The sequence below is a fragment of the Panthera leo genome, chromosome F3, assembly GCF_018350215.1.
Source record: "Panthera leo isolate Ple1 chromosome F3, P.leo_Ple1_pat1.1, whole genome shotgun sequence".
NCBI classification, from domain to species: domain Eukaryota; kingdom Metazoa; phylum Chordata; class Mammalia; order Carnivora; family Felidae; genus Panthera; species Panthera leo.
Genome location: NC_056696.1, coordinates 59501519 through 59525353, shown reverse-complemented (window position 1 = coordinate 59525353; position 23835 = coordinate 59501519). Strand labels below are relative to the sequence as shown.

The window sequence follows — 23835 nt, the reverse complement described above, 5'->3', positions numbered from 1 at the left end:
GAAAATAAACATTTTTTAAAAACTTTTTTAAAATGCAGTACAGAATTCCTTTCAGCTTTTCTTTCAGAGAGAAATTCAGCTAAAGAGCAAACATACGGGGAGAAAATCACCAGAGAGTTAAGGAGACCTCTCCTAAGGAAACTGTATCTCAGGGGTACCTGGGTGGCTCAGTTGGTTCAGCATCTGACCCTAGTTTCGCCTCAGGTCACGATCTTGCAGTTCAACCCCCGCTTCAGGCTCTGCGCTGACATTGTGGAGACTGCTTGGGATTCAATCTCTCTCTCTCTCTTTCTCTGCCCCTTCCCTGCTTGCTCGCAATTTCTCTCTCTTTCTTTCTCTCAGAATAAATAAACAAACTTTTTTTTAAAAAGTTTTAAAAAACTATTTCAGAAAGGAAGGGGGGAGGAAGGAAGGAAGGAAGGAAGGAAGAGAGAGAGAAAGGAAGAAAGACAGGAAGAGGGATGGAGGGAAGGAAAGGAAGGGAAGTAGGAAGGAAGGAAGAAAATTCCATCTCCTCATGTTTCAACTGAGTAGCAGAGGACAGAGCAAGCTCATAGAGCAGACAGGGTGAGGAGAGTGGTGTCCTCAGAGTCACTTACAGATAAGTGGCATTTCTGCATACCTGTTGATATCGTCCGCATATTTTCTTTGCTCCATCCGTTGAAAAGGGCACTGCCTGATCTGATCCCTGACCCTGATCCTGACCCTGACGCTGACGCCTAATACTTCATCTCCAACCTCATTGTACCCTCTACCCTTCTGGCACCCACTCACAAGGCTTCGCTTGATTTTCTTCAAAAATGTCCAGCATGTTTCTGCCTCAGACTCTCTGCTTGGAATTCTCTTTCAGATGCCTACAGGTGGGTTTGGTCCCCCACTCCTTGCTTCAGTGTCATCAGGGAGCCCTTCCCTGACCGTGTTATAGAAAACAATAGCCTGCCTCCTGTATTCCCCACAGCCCCTACCCTGCTTCATTTTTCTCCATAGTGTGTATCATCATCCAGCTTACTATTTATTTACTCCCTTGTTTATTCTCTACATCATTGGAATGTTCTCAAGGAACTATGTTAGATCTGTTCACTGCTGTATCTGCCCAACTGAAGTCATATCTGCAACAGAGTAGATACCAGTAAATGTTTAGTGAATGAGCAAATGGCAGAACATTAATCTTCAGGATGAAGGCAGTTGGACTACTTTTGTGAAGAACGTTTACATGTATGTAGCTTGCACTCTGTCCCAAGAACAGTGAGATGAGCGATACTTACTTGATGAAATGCTCTGTTGGAGTTTTCTTTTTCCTACCCACTTCAAACCCTATCACAGGGCAAAAGTGGCCATTTTCTGGCTTAAATCAAAAGTAAACTGCAAAAGTCACCAACATGAGTGTTTCGGCAAGCAGATCGTAGTAGCAGAAGGAGTTAAAAGTCAGTTTGTGCAAAATCTGTATATGGAGGTGTGTATGTGTGTGTGTTTGTGTGTGCTAACTTTAGGAATCAATTTTTTTTTTTTTTTTTTTGAGAGAGAGAGAGAGAGTGCGCATGCGTGCACATGATCAAGGGAGGGGCAGAGGGACAGCAAGAGAGAGAATCTTCAGCCCACGAGGGCCTCCATCTTTGACCTGGCCTGAGCTGAAATCAAGAGTTGGACGCTTAACCGACTGAGGCACCCAGGGTCCCCCAAACCTATTTTTTTAAGCAATCTACTTTTGTACTTGAAAATGAGAAAGTCTTGTGTGAGGTAGGGTTTTCTGTCGCTCAGAGAACCTTTGAATTGGATAGCAGCTTTGAGTAGGACATTACTTAAATGCATTAGCTAGCAATTTTAGAAAGAAAAAAAAAAACCTAATGATGTTGAACTGTAGAAAAAAATTCCATGACAAGAAAAATCTGATTTTCTACTAATAAATTCCCTGATAGAGGGAACAATGCCAGGAAAGAGAATTGCGGTGATTGGTGCTGGGGTCAGTGGATTAGGGGCCATTAAGATCTGTCTGGAGGAGGGATTGGAGCCCACCTGCTTTGAAGGAACCAATGACATTGGAGGACTGTGGAGATACCAGGTAAGTTTGAATAGACTATGTCACCGCATGTGTGATGACATCTTTTCCATATCTGGAAGTAGGAATGCAAAGATATCAACAGTAACTTATCCTCAACTACCAGCGTAATAATTATTATTTTTATTAGTGCCTACACCTGTGCGTCGAATCCCAATCTTTCCTTCCCCCAAGGATGATGCTCCAACAGTCCTTCCTCCTTACAGAGTCTAACTCCCTGAAGTTCCACCAGCATTACCTAGTGGGCACACAAACCCTCCCAGAAAACTGCTCTCACGGCTGTTACCAATCAAAGCTGTCAAATCAGATGGACTTCCTGTGCTGAGTTTTCTTGCTTTCTCAAGGGGATCTAAAAGTGTCAAAAACCAACTCAGTTTAAAAACCGCTTGTCCCTGGCTTCCGTGATTTCACTCTCTTTTCTCTCTCCTTTTCCAACGCGATAGTTTTCCGCTTGGCCTCTCAACGTGGCTGATTGTGGTTCTATTCTCGATCCTCTGGTCTTCTACCTTTTGCAAGTCCCTTGGGATTCTTCCGTATCACCCCACCTTGGCTTTCAGCTACCACATACATGCTAATGCTTGATCTATCTGTAGATTTTGATCTTCATCCTAATAATATATATGTGCTAGTAAGGGCAGCTAACACTAACTGTCCCACAGACAAACTCTGAAATCTCCAGGACTTAGCACAATAACGGTTTCTGTCCCGCATCATAGTCTGATGTGACTAAGCAGTTCTTTTCCAACTTAGAGTTATGCCCCTTGACCATGCGACCTCCAAGTTTGCCATGTGGGGATAAAAGAAAGGTAATCTCTGGGATGTCTCACCCACACCTAGTTGGCTTTTTAGGTCTATCCTTTTCTTTCTTTCTTTTTTTTTTTTTGGAAGAACAATTCCCTGCATTACATTCCCAGTTTCAAGTATTGGGAGTAGTTTCCATGTTCCTTTTTCTTTTTTTTTTTTTTTAAGTTTATTTATTTATTTTGAGAGAGACAGAGTGAGCAGGGGAGGGGCAAAGAGAGAGAGAGAGAGAGAGAGAGAGAGAGAATCCCAAGCAGGCTCCGTGTGTCAGCACAAAGCCTGACGTGGGGCTCAAACTCAGGAGCCCTGAGATCATGACCTGAGCCAAAACCAACAGTAGGATGCTTAACTGACTGAGCCATCCAGGTGCCCTAGTTTCCATGTTACTGGTTGGACCTTAACCAATACAGGCCTGTCTCTAGGAAAGCTTCTCCAGCCTCCACGCCTGATGTCTACAGCACCCTGTGCACACAGGCTATTAGTCATATCGCACTATATGCACTTGTTGAGGTGTGTAAGGTTTTTAAGCATTTTTTGTGCACGATTTGGTCTTCACAATAACTCCGTGAGAGAGGCAAGCACTTATTTGCAGGCGAAGAAATAGATTCAGAGAAATGATTTGATGTCAGGTTCCCTATCCAAGCCAGACAATAATATATCTCCAGGACCACATCAGAATGCCACAAAATACCACATCATGTCATCTGATTTCATCTGATACCCATCTTTTAAGCTTTCACTCATAAAAAATGCTGCTTATATTTGCAGAAGCTATCCTTCTCAGAAGGGATATTTTTATATATGAGTGTTCACTACAATGGCATTTATTAAACAATACTCTTCATTTTGAGGGAGAAAACACATATTTTGATCTGTTCTTAAAGTTGATGTGATTTAGCAGGAATTAGATTCCATATTTTCTGGATTCAAGTTTAGAATATTCATAGTACATGTATTACTGATTCTTTATTTCACCAATAATATACAAAAGATGAAAAAAATAACCTCCTCCCCAATTGTGTTTTCTGCGTACATATATTAAAATGACTATATTTTAAGATTATAATAAATTCTTCCCGGGAGAAAACAACATATTTTAAGTGGTGGTGTATTTTTTTTCTTAGCCTTAAATCACTTAAGTGTCTGGCCTTAGTTTCAAAAAAAATCAGGAATGGTTGCTAACACGCATAACAGATATTATGTGCTGTATGGACTCCTGAAAAATTAGCATGATAATGTGCTTCACAAGATTGAATTAGGTAATGTATATAAAAAACTCTTTAGGGGTGCCTGGGTGGCTCGGTTGGTTGGGTGTCCAACTTCGGGCCAGGTCATGATCTCACAGTTTGTGAGTTCGAGCCTTGCGTTAGGTGCCGACAGTTAGGACCCTGGACCCTGCTTCAAATTCTGTGTCTCCTCTCTCTCTTCCCCTCCCCAGCTTGTGCTCTATCTGTCTGTCTGTCTGTCTGCCTCTCAAAAATGGATGAACATTAAAAAAAGTTTTTTTAACTCTTTATAAACTGTAACATATTGTAAATTGCTAAAATACAATATACCTATCTGTATGCATATAGATAAGTAGATAATAGAGGTTCTGAAAGATTGAGAAACTGAGACCAAAAGCATATATATCAAAACATTTAAAGTGATCATCAAGTTGGCGAGGATGTGAAGAAAGGAGAACCTTCTTACATTGTTGGTGGGATGTAAATTGGTGCAGCCACTCTAGAAAACAGTATGGAGGTTCCTTAAAAAGTTAAAAATAGAACCACCCTATGATCCAGTAATTACACTACTAAGTATTCACCCAAAGGATACAAAAATTCAGATTCAAAGGAGTACACACATCCCGATGTTTATAGCAGCATTATCAACAATTGCCAAACTATGCAAAGAGTCCAAATGTCCATCAACTAATGAATGGATAAAGATCTAACATGTACACACACACACACACACACACACACACACACACACACACTGGAATATTACTCAGCCATCAAAAGGAATGAAACCTTGCCATTTGCAACAATGTGGATGGAACTGGAGGGTATTCTGCTAAGTGAAATAAGTCAATCAGAAAGACAAATACCACATGATTCCACTCATATGTGGAATTTAAGAAACAAAACAAATTAATATATGGAAAGGGGGAAAAAAGAGACAGGGAGACAAACCCTAAGAGATTCTTAATGATAGAGAACAAACTGAGGGTTGGTGGAGGGAAGGAGTTGGGGGGAACGGGCTAAATGGGGGATGGGCATTAAGGAGGGCACTTGTGATGAGCACTGGGTGTTGTATATAAGTGATAAATCACTATATTCTAAATTCTACTCCTGAAACCAATATTACACTATATGTTAACTACCTAGAATTTAAATAAAAATTTGGAAAAAAAAGAAAATGATCATCAAGAATGATATTCGTCTCTGATTTTCTATAAAATTGTAATAAACATTTGATGCTTTTGTAATTAGAAAAAAATCATCAATTAAAAAAAGGAGGGAAAAAAGAAAGCCAAATGTACTAACACTCTGTATTCTTTCTGTCACTACAAACAGCATGGACTTCTTGGATATCCTCTGGCCAGGACTCTGACCCCTCTGAGCTCAGTGGGCAGGGAGGCAGCCCCAACTTCCTCTGATGACTTTCACTCTCTGGTATTCTACATACAGTTTTCTTTTCAGGTTGCTTCCATCTTTTCATACTCTCCTCTTTGTTCCTCAACAAAATTATCTGTTGTTTTAAACTAAGACAAGGTAACTTATCTCTTCGTGAAGGTACTGGAAAAGCAACTTTACTTTCTTTGAAGGAATTCATCCCAGGAGCCTCATAATTTGACAAATGAAGGATTGATTTTTTTTTTTTTAATGTTACTCTTGTATTTTAAAAGATGGGAAGTATCTTCTTTTTCCTGGCAGGAGGAGACTACGAGTGGCAGGGCAAGTATCTACAAATCTGCCACCAGCAACACTTTGAAGGAGATGACAACCTACCACGATTACCCTTCCCCCGATCATTTCCCCAACTACTTGCACAATTCCAGAATCATGGAGTACCTCAGGATGTATGCACAACACTTTGACCTAACGAAGCACATCCGGTTTCTGGTGAGTGGAACCGGGAACACTCAGCATATGCAGAACCTTCTTGGTAGAGTCCAGAACCAGGCTAAGTGAGGGGCAGCAAGGCACAGGCATTCAGTCTTGGAGGGGAGCCCTGTGTGCCTCTCTGGTGGAGTCAGCAGGACCTTCCATCCTTACTTCCTTCTGGAAAAGGTATGATGGGTTGGCTGAAAACGCCAGACGGTGCACCTGGTGTTGGCTCACCGTCAACTACATTCAGGACCACAGCTGGGGACGTGCTGGCTTACGTCTCTACTTAAAAAGGTCTTGGTAGGAAAATCAGCTATAAAGAAACTCTTTCAGAAAACCCCGAGGGAGAGTAGCTATAACCAACCTTACTCAATGAGGCCAAAAGTTCTGGGACAGGAGGCAGCCAGGAAGAGAAGCCACATGTCCAAGTTTGTCTCATTCCCGGTCAAAGGTGCACAGCGTGAGGAAGCGCTCTGACTTCTCTTGCACGGACGTCCTGGTCGAGACCACAGGGAAGCAGGAATCCTATGTCTCTGATGGGATTATGGTGTGTAGTGGTCTTTACACCAAGCCCATCTTGCCACTCCAGAACTTTCCAGGTATGTCATATGGAGCGTTAAGGCACTGGTGCTATGAGGTTTTATCATTGTTGCTGTTGTTATTCTCGAAGAAAGTTCGTCACTCAGAAAGTCACCCTATTTTCAAAAGAAACATTATTTTTTTCTGATTATAAAGTAATGCATGCTCTTACGGGGTCCATTCAAAAAATACATAATATTATAAAATCAAAAATTGAAATTACTAATACCTATTGCCACAAGTTCTGGGTTATTTTCAGAGAAAAGCATTACATTTTTCCACAACTAACAAGCAAAATGTGGGAATTGTTGTGTGTTGGCAATAGTTTGGAGTCAATATGGGGCTCCTGACTGGCTCATTTGGAAAAGCGTGTGACTCTTGATCTTGGGGTCATGAGTTTGAGCCCCACTTTGGGTGTAGAGATTACTTAAATGAATAAAAAACTGAAAAAAATAGTTTGGAATAAATAGTAGGATCAAAGCTACAGAAAATATATTAAGATTTAGCTTATATATATATATATATATATATATATATATATATATACATAATTTATTGTCAAGTTAGCTAACATACGGTGTATACAGCATGCTCTTGGTTTTGGGGGTAGATTACAGTGACTCATTGCTTACATACAACACCCCGAAGGTGTATGTAGGTACATAGCATGATGAATATAAATAGCCATGTACACATCTTAGAAGTTGCTGCAATGCTATTGTTTACTATCTGGAAGCTTAAGCACCTCGCATATAAGGAATGCTGCAGGAATGGTTTACCTACACAGTGCCTCCCTGTTTATCCCTAGGAGCAGGATGCATGCTCAATCTTCTCAAACAGAGCTGAACCTGAGACTCCTTTGGGGATCTTAGAAGATTCTAGATGCCCCCCACTTTCACTGCTGTGTGTGTCTGTTTCCCAGTGTCTGAGAAGACAAGGAAGGTTTAAATGGGTCGAGAGAAAGCTCTTGGTTAGTTGATTCGAAATTTAAATATTCCTGTATTCTTCATTCAACAGTCATTCAAGAAATACCTGTTGGGCACCAAGAGTCCAGAGGCTCAGCAGAGAACGAAACAAGCAAAACCCCTGCCCGCAAGGAGCATGCGGACGGCAGATGGACACAGACAAAAATGGGATAAATATGGGGAGGTGATAACTGTGGGAAAGGGGAGGAGTTTGGGGATGAGGGTGCGATGCAAGGTTAGATGAAGTGGCCAGGGAAGGTTTCCGTGAGAAAGGGACACTTGAGCAAACGCCCAGAGGAGTTGAGGAAGTGATGCAGATATCTGGAGAAGGCGCCCCGTGCAGGAAGAACATCAGGTGCAAAGGCCGTGATGGGGGAGTGTGCCTCCCAGATCCAGTGTGGTGGGAGGAGCGGATGGGGTAGGCAGGAGATGACGTCGGAGAGTGAAGGGGGGGGGGGGGCATTGTTTGCACTCTGGCCTTGAGCAAGGTAAGAGCTGTTAGGAGGTGTTGAGCCCAGTAGAGGCGTGCTCTCATCTCTTTAGCTGCTGTGCTCAGAAGAGTCGGGGAAGGAGGTAGTACAGATGGAAGCGGGGGGAGCAGGGAGGAGGCTCTTGCGCTAATTCAGGGGAGACATGATGGTAGTTTGGACCAGGTGGGTGGCAGTGGAGACATAAAGAAGTGCTTGGGTCTTGAATAGAGTTTGAACATAGAGATGATAGAATTTGCTGATGGGCCAGAACTGAGATGTAGCAGGGAGGTATCAACGGTACCTTGCACGTCATCGGTCCCAGCAATTGAGTTGCCACTTCCTGCGACAGGGGACGATGCAGGAGACGCTGATTCTGCCTGCATGAGGGAGAAAGACGGAGGGGACCACGAAGCAACAAGGCTGAAGAGAATGTTCCCTGAAAATAGGAGAGCGTGGGCCGGGACTGAAGATACTTAAAGAAGAGTATTAAACTTATTTCTCAAGTACTTAATATTTAGGAACATTTTAACAGATCTGATACCTTTCCTATGAGCTGGGTGAAACCATACCCATCGCAATGTCCCTAGTAGTAAAAAAAAAAAAAAAAAAAAAAAAAGCTGACCTTCATGCCTACATTTGTTTGACCTCAAAACCCCCTCACAGTTTGGCCCACAGGGCAAGGGATTCATTTCAGAGTTGAAGAGAAATATTTTCTCCTGGGGAAGGGAGACAGAAAAAGGATGGATGAAAACACAGTAACTTTTAGGTGTTGGGAAACTCCCTGAAGATCTTTGCTGTTCCATAAACGTGAGGGAAAAAAAAGTTATCTTCAGGAATGAGATGAATCGCAGTGGGCCCGAGGGGAGGGGAAATGACTGATGAGAAATTTTATGGACTACGCAACTCGGAAAGATGGAGTTTGGGAACAATTAGATCCATGCCAGGAGTTCGCTAGGTGAGGACTGAAGAACTTCCAAAGGAAAGCTGAGATCTTAGATCAGATTCTGTAGGGGAAAAGAAACAGGGCAAGGACTGACCCACAGTCAGGACTGACTAGGGCTGTCCAGTGTCACAAGAGGAGCAAATGAAGCCCATATGTGCAGACCCCAGTGTTGCTTAAAAAATGAAATACTGTCAGGGCACCTGGGTGGCTCAGTCAGTTGAGCGACCGACTTCGGCTCAGGTCATGATCTCGCAGTTTGTGAGATCGAGCCTCGCATCGGGCTCTGTTCTGACAGCTCGGAGTCTGGACTTTCCGTCCGATTCTGTGTCTCCCTCTCTCTCTACCCCTTCCCCGCTCATACTCTGTCTCTCTCTGTCTCTCAAAAATGAATACATGTTAAAAAAAAATTTTTTTAAATAAATAAATAAATGAAATGAAATACTGCGAAATCAACCAGCTTTTATGGCTTTGCCACATGAGGTTTCTATTTGTCAGAGGAAATTTTTAGGCAAAAATATTAAGTTCCTACATTATTTTAGCTTCAGATCCCATAGGTGATGTTGGAGTGTTTGTCCCCAGTAGTAAAGCAGAGTGAGTAGTGCTGGTGGGAAGGGTGTGCTGGGCCTAGCCTGAGTGGAAACATCTAGACAAGGGTGAAGCTTGGGTTGGGAAAGCAAGACAGAAAGTGGGTCCAAAGCAGTAATGGTAAATAACAAGGATGAAGGAAAAGGAAGATGCATTACTTAAATAGGAGCCTAACTCACCATTGAAGGCTTGGCAAGGAATAGGTAAGTAAAACGGAGGCAGAAATTAGATGTCTGATTTGTTTAGAAACCTGATAATTTGTTTAAGCTTGGAATTTATGATCTAGAACAAAAATGTTTGAGGATTTATTCTCTCTGATGATGTTGGGCAGATAATCTGCAGGCCAGCATCAGTAAAACAGCAAATGAGAGGTTTAAATAGGATGGACTTTGAATTAAATAATAAGCTTTAAAAAATAATATAGGGGCACCTGGGTGGCTCAGTTGGTTGAGTATCTGACTTGATTTTGGTTCAGGTCATGATCTCAAGATTCATGGGATCAAGCCCCTCATCAGGTTCTGTGCTTATAGCACAGAGCCTACTTGGGATTCTCTCTCTCCCTCTCTCTGCCCCTCCTCCTCCCTCTTTTCTTAAAATAAACAAACAAACAGGGGTGCCTGGGTGGCTTGGTCGGTTAAGCGTCCGGCTTCGGCTCAGGTCATGATTTCGTGGTCCGTGAGTTTGAGCCCTGCGTCGGCTCTGTGCTGATCGCTCAGAGCCTGGAGCCTGTTTCAGATTCTGTGTCTCCCTCTCTCTCTGCCCCTCCCCTGTTCATGCTCTGTCTCTCTCTGTCTCAAAAATAAATAAACGTTAAAAAAAAAATAAAAATAAACAAACAAACAAACATACATACATACATACATACATAAAGACCAATGGTTGAGTAATTCTATTCTTGCCCACAGGAATCAACAGGTTCAAAGGTCAATATATCCACAGCTGTGAATACAGGAGCCCAGAGAAATTTCAGGGGAAGAAAATCATTGTGGTTGGCATTGGAAATTCTGGAGCTGACTTGGCAATTGAACTCAGTCATGTAGCTTCACAGGTTTGGTTCCTAAAATTCTCTTTCCTGAGATGCACCCTTCCCACTGCCCTCTGAGATGTTGGCATTGCATGAAGTGTGTGTGGTGCCTACCCACACGCTGCTTCAATCCTGATTGTTAATTACCTCTTCATACTCGTTTTCTTGGTAGCAATCTTGATAATACATTTAAAAAATGAGAATTGAATAAAAATCGATATTTCAAACTTTAGTGACCACCATATTATTTTCACCAGAGAGTGTCAGCTTCACTGGTACAGCCATGAGTTAAAAAAATGAACTGTATCAAGGGCGCCTGGGTGGCTCAGTCGGTTAAGCATCCGACTTCAGGTCAGGTCATGATCTCACAGTTCGTGAGTTCGAGCCCCGTGCTGGGCTCTGTGTTGACAGCTCAGAGCCTGGAGCCTGCTTCAGATTCTGTGTCTCCCTCTCTCTCCACCCTTCCTCTGCTCGCACTCTGTCTCTGTATCTCTCAAAAATAAATAAATGTTAAAAAAATATATTTAAAAAAAATGAACTATATCAGAAAACCACTTTAAATCCTTTTATTTTTCACTGATATGACACTTGATACATCTCCCAACTCTGATTCCTTCCATACCTAGATTTCTAGGGATACATAGTAACCAAGTACGTATTCCAAATTCTATAATGTCATAATTAGCAGATGGATGGGATCTTGCATGTCAATCTGTTGACCTCTAGTCATCTTACATCATTGTGTTTGTCCAGGATCTGCAATGTAAGAGATGGCAGGCATCAAACACTGCTTTGGGGAAAACGCAAGAGGGATAGTGAGTGAGACCCAGAGGAAAGCTGAGGGAGATTTCTGGAACTATAAGCCATAAGCCAAATGTGTCTGTTTGCGTGAGTGTGTGTGATTATATCTGTCTGTCTATCTGTCTTTGAGGACAGAGGAACTCTTCAAGCTAACAAGGCAAGAGAGTTCTTCTCCATCTCTCATGAGCCAAATGAGAGACATCTGAAAAACTGAGAAAGGAAAGTCTTACACTGTGAGGCATCTATATTTCATTTATCTGCATTCTCTCCCAGGTGTATCTCAGCACAAGGCGGGGTGCATGGATTTGGAACCGTGTCTGGGATAATGGAATGCCCATGGACACTGTTCTCTTCACTCATTTTAAGACCATCCTCAACAAATTTTACCCTACATTCTTAATCAACAGATGGGCAGAGAATAAATTAAACGCTCGATTTAACCATGACGTTTATGGCTTACTACCTAAACACAGGTATGTTCTAGGTTTTTTAAAAACTAATTTTGGGGCGCCTGGGTGGCTCAGTCAGTTGGGTGTCTGACTTCAGCTCAGGTCATGATCTCACCGTCCGTGGGTTCAAGCCCCACATCATGCTCTGTGCTGACAGCCTGGAGCCTGCTTCAGATTCTGTGTCTCCCTCTCTCTCTGCCCCTCCCCTGCTCAAGCTCTGTCTCTGTCTCTCTCAAAAAAATAAATAAACATTAAAAAAAAAAAAATTTTGCCTCTGTCTTTTAACCCTGGTATAGTTAAGTATTTTCTTTCTTTCTTTTTTACATTGGTAAAATGCAATCCCTATCTCCTATCTGTTATGAGGTATAAATGTGCAAGCACAAAAAATTGATTGTGTACAGTGTGGATAAATTTAATAAATATTTCTGAGTTCCTACTATGGTCACGTATGTTTCTGGATACTGGGAGTAGAATAAGGACAAGGTCAGGTGGAATCTTAGCTCTTGCTGGACCTCCTTTCTGGTAGGGGAGAAACCAACCAGGGGATAATGCAATGATGTGGAGTCATATGTGCTATAACAAACAGTAAGAAGAGTTGGGGAGAGGAATCTTTTCTAGATGGGGTGGTTCTGGAATGCATATATGATGAGAGAGCATTTGAATGGGACCTGAAGGACGTGAGGAGGCAAGACCTGAAAGAATGTCTAAGATGAGAATATCATTCTGGGCAGAAGAAACACAAGTTCAAAGGCTGGATGGAATGAGCAAGGAACCAACCCAGTGTAGAGACTGTTGGGGGAGGGGAAGTGGTAAGAAATATATTCACAGATGTAAGCAGGAGCCAGATCACGGGGGGATTTTTAGGGTTAGGGCATGGTCATAGCTTTCGATTTCATTTTTGGTGAAATAGAAACCCATCAGGATATAATTCTACGTTTTCAAAGGATCCCTCAGGTTGCCGAGTGGAGGGGAAATTATAGGGAGGCTGGGGTAGAAGCAGGGAGACTACTAAGTATTAAATGATGTCAGTAAAGCTTATAAAAGTGGTATGTAGGTTCTCGAAATAAATGGAAATCAGAATATGATCTAATTTTCCTATTCTAGTATGAACACTTCCACCAATTGCTTTTAAAAAATCTCTCCCCCAAAAAATGGTTTCCAAGAAATTAGATGTCAATATTATCATTGGCATAAACTTATATACCATTGCAAAATCTTCTCTTTGTATATAATAAGTATTAAATAAATGCTATTGGCATTCTAATAAGTACAGGATATTTATTCAGTAAACAATTCAGAAAAAGTATTGACTTAAAGAAATTTTTTATAAAACAAAAATGCAAGTTTTTTTTTCTTTAGCTCAACCAAAAAATATTTGAAATATTTTTGAGCTCAACTCCTATCCCAAAAGACATATTAATTTTCCTGAATTTCAATTTTTATTCTTCAGACTTCTCACTCATCAAGCTACTTGTGGTGACGATCTACCCAATCACATAATATCTGGAAGAGTTCTGATAAAATCAGATGTTAGGGAGTTCACAGAGACGTCAGCCATCTTCGGAGATGGAACAGAAGAGGACGTTAATGTTGTTATTTTTGCCACAGGATATACTTTCTCTTTTCCCTTTTTGGAAAACAATGCAACAGTTCTGGACAGCCAGCACTCCATGTTTAAATTTGTCTTCCCCCCTCAACTAGAGAAACCAACACTAGCTTTCATTGGCATTCTCCAGCCAGTGGGAGCCACCATTCCCACATCGGAACTCCAGAGCTGATGGGCCATGCGTGTATTCAAGGGTATGCGCTGACCTTATGCATATTTGGAAAAGGTGACCACCCAAAGAGGTGATTTCAGAGGCATTGCAAAGGTCTTCTGCTGCAAAACATATGTGAAGTTAACCTTTACAGTATCCGGAATTGTACCGCTTCGTATTTGTTATGTTAGTGTTTGATGGCTATTTAACCTCTAGGATTACCATGAAAAATGGAGATTAAAAAAACTACCTTAAGCTACCATGAAGTGACAACTTATTGGCAAATAATTCTTCAGAGCACATTAGGGCAGTACCTAGTAGAGGAAGTGATGGAAGTGGAAGAAAGAGCTCAACCTAAAGTATAGATGGGAAATAATGGCTATGCTACTTCTCAATTGTTGCTAGAATAACTCTGGAACGAGCCTAAATTAAAGGGAGCATTTTTTCGCCTCTCACGTTCAAAATAAAAGAGGACAAGCAGAGTCACAGAATTATGAATGGTAAATTATGTGAATTATATGAACTACGGCCGAATCACCAAGTAACTGGGGTAGCACCACAGCACAATGAAAAGAGTAAGAGCTCTGTACCAAGACAAACCTGGGATTAAAACCCAGCTCCCCCAGCGGTACCTGGGTGGCTCAGTCGGCTAACCATCTGACTTCAGCTCAGGTCATGATCTCACGGTCTGTGGGTTCGAGCCCTTCATTGGGCTCCATACTCAGAGCCTGTTTGGGATTCTCTCTTTCCCTCTTTCTCTGCCCCTCCCTCACTGTGTATTCTCTCTCTCAAATTGAATGAATAAACTTAAAGAAGAAAGAAAGAAAGAAAGAAAGAAAGAAAGAAAGAAAGACAGAAAGAAAGAAAGAAAAGAAAGAAAAAGAAAGAAAACCCAGCTCCTCCATATCATTAATTCTAAGGTTGAGAATTAATGGATGAAGACAGATTCACAAACTACCTTTTGTCAATCACATTGTATTAATTCTGCTCATTTGTTTCTCCTTTAAAAAGTTCCCCATATTTTCCTGGAACATTCTGTGTTTCTCAAAATATAGAATGTCACTCATCAAAGAAATGAGGGAGAATTATAGGAAGGTATCTCCCATGAGTTAAGACGGAAAATTAAGGGGTGCCTGGGTGGCTCAGTCGGTTGAGCGTCCAACTTCAGCTCAGGTCATGATCTCACAGTCTGTGAGTTCGAGCCCCACGTCGGGCTCTGTGCTGACATCTCAAAGCCTGGAACCTGCTTCAGATTCTGTGTCTCCCCCTCTCTCTCTGTTCCTTCCCTGCTCATGCTCTGTCTGTCTGTCTCTCTCTCTCTCTCTCAAAAATAAATAAACATTCAAAAATTTTTTTTAAAAGATGGAAAATTAAGAATAAATCTTTGTCCAATGAAAACAAGAGACACTGAGTCACTATTTATTAGTAAATACAATATGTATTTGTAAACAAATCCATAACATAAATGAACAGGGGTAACTCACTATTTAAAGGACAGCCTGACTGGCTTAGTATGTTAAGCATCCGACTCTTGATTTGGCCTCAGGTCATGATCTCACAGTTCATGGGATCAAGCCTCATGGCAGGCTATGCTCTGCCTTGCTTGGGATTCTCCTATGCAGAGCCTGCTTGGGATTCTCTTTCCCTCTCTCTTTGCCCCTCCCCCCACTCATCCTCTCTCTCTCTCTCTCTCTCTCTCTCTCTCTCTCTCTCTCTATCTCTATCTCTCAGAAATTAAGTAAATAAACATCTTAAAATATGTGAATAAATAAATCAAGGACAGCCAGAGTGAATGCTCTGATAATGGAAGCACACGCATGCTACTTTTTGTCCTGTCATTTGGGTGTCACTCCCTTCAGTCCATCCTTCTTTGTGGGCTTTGAGGTCTGCTAGTCAAGATGTGAACGCATTAGAGGACATGTCTCTGCATCTGTAAGGCATTTGCGTCGGACGAAACAACGAGTGGAGGGCACACAAGAGGACCTCCTGGATGCAGCTCCCTCACTCTTGTGCTGCCTCACTTAGGGTGTTCTCCACCAAAGTGACTCTCAAGGTATTCATTTCTTCTGGAATCTCATCTTCTTTCCTTCCTAGGATTGAACAAATTACCTTCGGTGAGTGGCATGATGGCAGACATAAGACAGAAGAGAAAAAAATTTGAAAAAGAGTAAGAAACTTGCTTCTTAGTAAAAGTCAATTGGACGTGTTTAGGTGGAGCTGTTTGCCTACCAAAGATTCTTTCTATTTTTCTCATCATAGAATCTATTTGCCTAGATGAGATCTCAAATTATCAACTTCGCCATCTCTTCCTATTATAATACATAATATAAACGTAGGGAATATTTATGGGAAGAATGGGTACAGAATAGTCCAATATGGAAACCTTAGAATCTTGTTTAAAATTCATGTAACACTAGATAAATACAATTACAAATTTATGTCATATCATAGCCTTAGAGCTGCAAAGTGTAAAAAAATGTAAGATGAAATGAAGGGTTGTTTTACTCCTTTAAGGAGTTGGAAAGATAAATCAATGTGAGAAATGAGTTGGCAAATCATTACAGAATCTAATTAAAATACTGACATGAAGTCAGAGGCTCATAGGTTGTATGAAATCTTCTTAATAGAAAATCATTCTCAACCACTGAGGTGGGAAATGTAAGGTATTTCTATGCAACAAATACCTGTTGAGAATTTACAGTGTGAATGTTTACAGCCTGTCTCTAAGACCAAAGGGTTTATCCCGAAAACAGTCAGTTATCCAGCAACTGGTTTAAAAGGTCGGCCACGAATTACATTTTAGTAATACTTAAAATCAAATGAATGTCACACATACCTAAATAACTGGCATGTACAATTTCATATTCCCCACCAATTTACCAAAATGAGACTATACCCTGAATGAGAATCCAATGCATGGCCAAAGTACAGGATTTAAGAAAAGAATACCATTAATATGACAACAATCTTCTGAAACCCACCTATTACCATCCAAGACTCTGGGAAGGATTTGAGGATGAAAAATACAGTGTGTGAATATTTTGTTAGAAACCACTGAGAGGAGCGCCTGCGTGGCTCAGTCAGTTAAGCGTCTGACTCTTGATTTTGGCTCAGGTCGTGATCTTGTGGTTCATGGGATTGAGCCCCATGTCGGGCTCTGTGCTGGAAGTGCTGAGCCTGCCCAGGATTCTCTCTCTGCCCCTCCTCTGCTTGTGTTCTCTCTCTCTCTCTCTCTCTCTCTCTCTCTCTCAGAAGTAAATAAATAAACAAGAAAAATTTTAAAGAAAAGGAACCACTAAGAAATTACCCGTAGCCATCAGTCCTTTCCCCCATGGGTTATCCCCTCACACAAAGTCCACCGATGTTTAGAGGAAATTATGCTTGGAAGGAAGGAGGTTGTCATCTGACTTGAGGTCTCTGATTGCGGTTTTTTTCCCCTTCTGCTTTCAGATTCCTGAATAATCCTCGCGACACATGCAGAGTGCAATACGTGGAATACATGGATGAGATTGCCTCTGAAATAGGAGCGAAACCCAACCTGCCCTCCATCTTCCTGTGGGATCCAAAGCTGGCTGTAGAAATTTTCTTTGGCCCATGCACGCCTTACCAGTACCGCCTGCATGGGGCCAGGGACGTGGGCTGGGGCCCGGGAGAGCCATCCTGACCCAGAGAGAGCGGATCATCAAGCCCCTGAGATCTCGAACCCTCATCTGTGACCAGCCTCCATCCTCTGTGCCATTTTGGCTTAAAAGTGCCTGTGCAGCTCTTCTCCTCTTTGCTCTCACCTTAATCATTATTAAAGGATAATCCTATGGTCGTTACCATATTAGGAGCTGACAGTGACACACACTAATTAAGGAGATTGAGTGTGTTCAAGTGTTTATCCTTCAATTCAGACTAGACCAGTACAACGAATAATTCTAAAATCTCTCTGCGTGAGTATTTTGGCAAAATTGGAGATTTCTTCAACAGAGAGTTCAAATGAAGTGGGTTGTATGAAACTTTGCTTTGGAAGTGAAAAGTTAATTTCCATAATATGGCAGATGTTCTCAGTTACGCCAAGTTCTCCTAGGCCCTCCTTTTATAATAAACACATGGTTTGTCAGCTATTCGCAATTGGCAAATTCTTGGTTTTGCATGTAAAGCACAGTCTGGGAAAAAGTATCTCTTCAAACGATCTCGAATAGCTAACGATGAACAAATGTCCTCATCAGAAGCCTTCTCCTCGGGGCCCTGGGTGGCTCAGTCAGTTAAGCGACCAACTTGATTTCAACTCAGGTCAGGATCCCAGGGTTGTGGGATGGAGCCCCATGTTGGGCCCCATGCTGGGGGTGGAACCTCCTTAAGGTTCTCTCTCTCCCTCTCTCTGCCCCTCCCCTGCTCACACTTTCTCTCTGTCTCAAAATAAATAAACATTAAAAAAAGAAAGAAAGAAACCTTCTCCTCTACAGTCACATTCTATAGAATCATGGATGTTGAGGTAACAGGTTACTAATACACAGGTTATTTCAGGTATTACTGAGGGTATTTTAGGGGATGGAGAATACCACAGAGGAATAATAGAAGTCAGAAAATGCACATAATTTGTGTTCTGTTAAAACTATCCAAACATGGAACAAATTCTACAGTAAACATACAAAATTCTATAAAATCATTCAGAAGAATGTGAAGAAGAAATGGGGAGAAAAAGTAGTAAGTGTACATATACATGGTGAAATGATGACCATAATCAAGATAATTAACATAGTCATCATCTCACATAGATATGTTTATTTTTGAGATGAGAACACTTGAGATCTACTCTCTTAGCAAATCTCAATAATATATTCAATGCAATATACAATAGAATATTTAATACTTTAGTAAGACAGTATTATTAACTATAGTCACCATACTGTACATTAGGTCTCCAGAACTTCTCATCTTATAACTGGATGTTTCTTTGACCAACATCTCTCCATTTCCCCCCAACCACCAGCCTTTGGTGACCACTCTTCCCCTCTCTAATTTCTGAGAGTTTGACTTTTCATAATTCCGTAAGTTAGATCATGCAGTATTTGTCTTTCTGTGTCTGGTTTATTTCATTTAGCATAATGTCCTGCAGTTTTGCCCATTACATTACAAATGGCAGGATCTCCTTCTTTCATAGGGCTAGATAATACTCCATTATGTATATACACACATCACATTTTCTTTATCCCTGTACCCATCAATGGACACTTAGGTTGCTTCCATATCTTGGCTTCGTGACTAACACTGCAATGAGCTTAGGAGTGTAGATGTCTCTTCAAGATCCTGTTTTCATTTCCTTTGGATAAAAACCAACAGTGGGATTGCTGGATCATATATATGGGAGCTCTGTTTTTAATAGTTTGAGGAACCTCCATGCTGTTTCCTATACTGGCTGTACCAATTTACATTCCCACTAAAAGTGTAAAAGGGCTTCCTTTTTCAATTCTCTTGATTCCTCTCTTTCATATCCCATATCTAGTTGAATAGCAAATCATATCACCTTTACAGTAAATCCAGAATCCCACCATTTCTCATCACCTCTAATGCTACCACCTTACTCCCTGCCACCATCTTGTATGCGCCATTATAATAGTGTCCTCAGCACATTCCTTCCTTCACCCCTAATCTCTGTGGTTTATTCTCACTGGTGCAGCCAAATGATACTTTTAAACCATAAACCAGGGCCTCCTGGATGGCTCAGTCTGTTGAACGTCTGACTCCTGAACTGACCACAGGTCATGGTCCCAGTGTTGTGAAATGGAGCTCTGCATAGGGCTTCCTCGCTGAGCATGGAGCGTGCTTAAGATCTCTCTCTCTCTCTCTCTCTCTCTCTCTCTCTCTCTCCCTCCTTCCTTCCCTCGGCCCCTCCCCCACTCACATTCTCCCTCTAAAATAAAATTTTAAAAAATAATAAATAAAAATATAAAACATAAGCCAGATTATGACATTTTATATCCAAAAGTGTCAATGGCTTCCCTGTCACTGAGAGTGATGGTTAAATCCTAACAATCCTACCAGGCCCTTTATGACCTGTTTCCCCACCACTTCTCTGGCCTCCTCTATCACTTCTCTCTTCCATGTCCATTCCTTGAACAGGCCAAGCCCACTCTCACCTCAGGGTCATTGCACGTGCTGCCCCTTTTCCTGGAACACTCCTCCACACGCACATCCACAAAGCTCACTCCTTCACCTCCTTTGGGTCTTTGCTCCAACGTTATCTTTTAAAGTGAGTTCTTTCTCTATTTTTTTTATGCACATTAAATGCTAGTAGGCAAGATTCTGAGCTTTACATTATATTGGTTATCTTCTCCATTTGTGGGTTTGCAAGGTTTGGTTCCTTTTTTTTTTTTTTTTTTTTTTTTTTTGTCTTAAGTGAGATCTTCCTTGACTACATACGATAGCAATTCCCATCCTCCTTATCCTGCTTTATTTTTCTCCCTGTCATAATACATATTAACTGGTTCTCTGTTTCCTATTTGTTTTTCTATCTCCCTCTTCGCCGTGGCGAAGATTTTCCCTGTTCTGTCAGAACAGACACAAACGAGGAGCTTAAAAAAATGTTTGTGGGATAAGTGAACAAGTAGATATTGTCCCCATTCCCAAAGAGCTCTAAGTTTAATAGGAAAAAGCGACCACCTGAACAGATGAATATGAATAACAATTGAACGTGGACACATCTGTCTATAGCAAATATACAAGCAAGTACTATTGGAATACAGAAGACAGAGCAAAGAACTCAAGAAAGGGGAAGTGAGGAAGGAATGACAGAGATCAGGAAAGTACACTTGGATCTCTAAAGATAAGTAGGAGTTTGTTTCTGGCAAAAGAGAAAGACACCAACTATGCAATGGATGAGTGAGCACAACAGCCTAGAATGCTAGAGGATTCATGCAAGAACACAGCACAGGATATACAAGGGGGCGGGGGGGGTGACAGAAATGAGCCTGAAGCGGTGGTTTGGGGACAGAAATGGAAGGACTTCTGCCCTCCACACCTATCCCCACTCCCTTCGTTGATCTGGAGCAGACCTAGAATTTCTCACAGTCGTACCCTTCGTCTCCCTGCATCCAGCTTCCACCCCCATCCGACCGTCTCCTAAGTGCCATCACTCTTTATACCATCTCCTAAAGACCTGCCGGGGTTAAATTTCTAAAAGTCAGATCTCGTCACAACATTCCCCTGCTTAAACTAAAACTGTCACTATTTTTTTTTTAAATGTTTTAATGTTTATTTTTGAGACAGAGAGAGAGACAGAGCGTAAGTGAGGGAAGGGCAAAGAGAGAGGGAGACACAGAATCCGAAGCGGGCTCCAGGCTCCGAGCTGTCAGCACAGAGCGCCAGGCGGGACTCGAACTCATGAACCACGAGATCGTGACCTGAGCCGAGTTGAACGCTTAACCAGATGAGCCACCCAAGCGCCCCAACTTTCATTCTTCATTGGCTCTGGAACCAAGCTCAACTCCTTGGCTCGTATATAATGTTTCTTCTTTATAGGCTGTAAGTGAAGTGAAATTTTCCATTCTTTTGTGTTTCATTTGTTTGTTTTGTTCTGTTTTCCTGCCTCCCCAAGTTTTCCGTTTGTATTAAAGTTTTCTTCACTTCATTTATCCAGAAATGCAATACTAGAATCTGAATTTACATCTGATACATATTCTAGTTGTCCTCACCTCAGGCCCCTGACCATGCTTCTGAGGAGATTCATCATACAAACCTAAGAGTAATTTCAAGTATAGAAAAGGTTTTTTTGTTGTTTTTTTATTTGCTTCCATTTTTTTTGATAGTTCTGGTCTGGCCTCTTGCTGACGAATGAACCCCTTCAACAATGGTTCTCAAATTTCAGTGTGCATCAGATTCTTCTAGACGGCTTGTGAAAACACAGACTGCTGCACTCTGTCCCCAGAGATTCTCATTTGGTAGGTCTGGAGCGGGGCCCACGGATTGGCATTTCTGACAAATTCCAAGGCGATGTTGCTGCTGCTACCTGGGGGGCCGCAGTGTGAGAACCATCGCCCCGTAACAGTTGTAACCATGCGATTCATTCTGAAATCATCTTCTCTGTTCATAGGAGGTGAATCCCGCCAAGAATGCCTTAAGTACGGGTTTTTCGGAAAATGACAGCTTCTGCTCCCTCAGAGCAGTTGCATAGACAGATAGAGAATGGTGGGTACCAGACCACTGGGACCCTGGGGGAACCGGCTCAGCACCCTAAGCGAGCCACAGAGGTCTTCTCTATTTTCACCTTCACCTGAAAGACCTAGAGAGAGATTCTTTCCTTAGTCACAGACAATTCTGCGCGAGGCTGGGCCTCCCAGTGGGCCCATGAATTGCGACACAACCCCTTACTCTATCAGCCTCTACACATGTCCCACCTGCCTCAGAGCTCACATCAGTCAAGGCTCACAAGAAATACTCACACCTGAATGATCAAGTTCACACTGAACCCAAATACGCTGGAGGGGTTCCGTGCACTTGGAAAGTACTTCTGAAAGGTGTTTCTTGCTCCCTGCCTATCCCAGATCTTTGATGGTGTCTATTTCAAAGAGACCATAACCGCACGTATATTATAATTTTTGACAGCAGATAATACTTTGTACAAAATCCTTCAGAGGTCAGAAAGGTTTTAATATCTTTTCATCCTCAAGAAACGAGGCTATGTTAAGCTGTGTGGCCTAAGGCTAAACACTGAGTCACTGCTGGGTGTGGAGATGAAAAACTCAAGAACACTTCAGCCACAAGTTGCGGCTGAAACAATACGGTGGCCAAGTCACTGTTCCCTCTCTTTTCTTGAAGAAATTACTAAAAGAGTTGAAGGAGATGAAAAGCTCATAAATAGAGTAAGCACGATATAAGACTGGAATTATTCTCCGAAGCCATCTAAACATAGAAATGTCTCATAATTATTTCTGTTTCGGGTACAAAACTGAACACAAACGTCAATATTATTTGCTGGAAAAACAAGATACACGATGACATTGGTTTTAAAAAATAACAACGGAAACCTGGATCTAAAATGTCAGAGGCGCCTGGGTGGTTCCCTCGGTTAAGCTTCTGACTTTGAATGAGGTCATGATCTCATGGCTTGTGTGTTCAGCCCTGCATTGGTCTCTGTGCTGATAGCTGGGAGCTATCGAGTGCTTAGGTGCTCAAGATACGCCCTTTACTTGTGAGCTCACTGTGGTAATTCTGAGATATGACTGCGGGTGGGGAATGTTTCCGATTAAGCCCTATTTGCACCATCTGGAAGTTTGTTGTTCTCTGTAGCCCCTAGTTCCACCCCTGGGGCAGTTCTGCTTGTGAGGTTATTCTCCTTGGCCACACCTGAAATGGGCTTTAGGGATTCTGCTTTCATCCTAAGCAGCTTTTTTTTTCTTTTTAACGTTTATTTATCTTTGAAAGAAAGAGAGAGAGAGAGAGGAGGAGGAGGAGAGGCAGAAAGAGAGGCAGTCGCAGAATCCGAAACAGGCTCCAGGCTCTGAGCTGTCAGCACAGAGCCCGACGCAGGGCTCGAACTCACGAGATCATGAGCTGAGCTGAAGTCAGATGCTTAACCCGCTGAACCACCCAGACGTCCCCGACTAACCAGCTTTTCTGGATGTTGGGAGTCCAAGGGGGTCATCTTTAGCCTTCAAACCATTACAGTCTATTCTAGTTTAGGCAGATGGTCCTTTTGACGGTACAACGTTCTCGAAAACCGAGCTCACCTCTTCAGCTCCTGCCAGTTACAAGCACCAATAGCCAGCTTGCTGTATTTCTTGGCCTTCCCCCGCCTCTGCTTCTCCCCTCTGCCCCCACCCACACCCCCACAATCCCCCACATCCTTTGCTTCTCTTTCTCTCTTCACCACCCCCTCCCGACTGGATTGCAAGTTCTTCTGCTCAGTTGAAAGGAATTACTGAGCCCTGCCATGGCTGTGACCTTGGCGCTTGAAGCCACTCAGAGGTTTTAACAATGAGTGGGATGGCTATACCCTTAATGTGATGCTGGTCTCAAGACTAAGTTGTTGTTGTTGTCGTTGTTGTTTTAATTTAATTTTTTTAAGTTTATTGATTTTGAGAGAGAGAGAGAGAGTGAGCAGGATAGGGGCAGAGAGAGAGAGAGAGAGAGAATTCCAAGAATTCCAAGAATTCCAAGAATTCCAAGCTCCAAGACATGGTGCTCCATCTGACAACTACAAGATCGCAACCTGAGCCAATATCAAGAGTTGGACACTCAACTGACTGAGCCATCCAGCTACCCCCCAAGACTAAGTTCTAATCAGCCTTTGTCACTCAAAGGTCTTCCCAGTTTTATATTGTACT

The 23835-nt window shown here is 42.1% G+C and overlaps 1 protein-coding gene across 1 annotated transcript; it reads left to right on the top strand.

Moving 5' to 3' along the window:
- Positions 1–1924: 1924 nt before the first annotated feature.
- Positions 1925–17332, top strand: LOC122211553 (flavin-containing monooxygenase 5-like). Its single transcript, XM_042924786.1, is given in 10 exon segments — positions 1925–2059; positions 5779–5967; positions 6404–6551; positions 10400–10542; positions 11593–11792; positions 13219–13568; positions 15620–15692; positions 16976–17144; positions 17146–17175; positions 17177–17332. Coding segments are annotated over 10 exon segments (1593 nt in total).
- The last annotated feature ends 6503 nt before the right edge of the window (positions 17333–23835 follow it).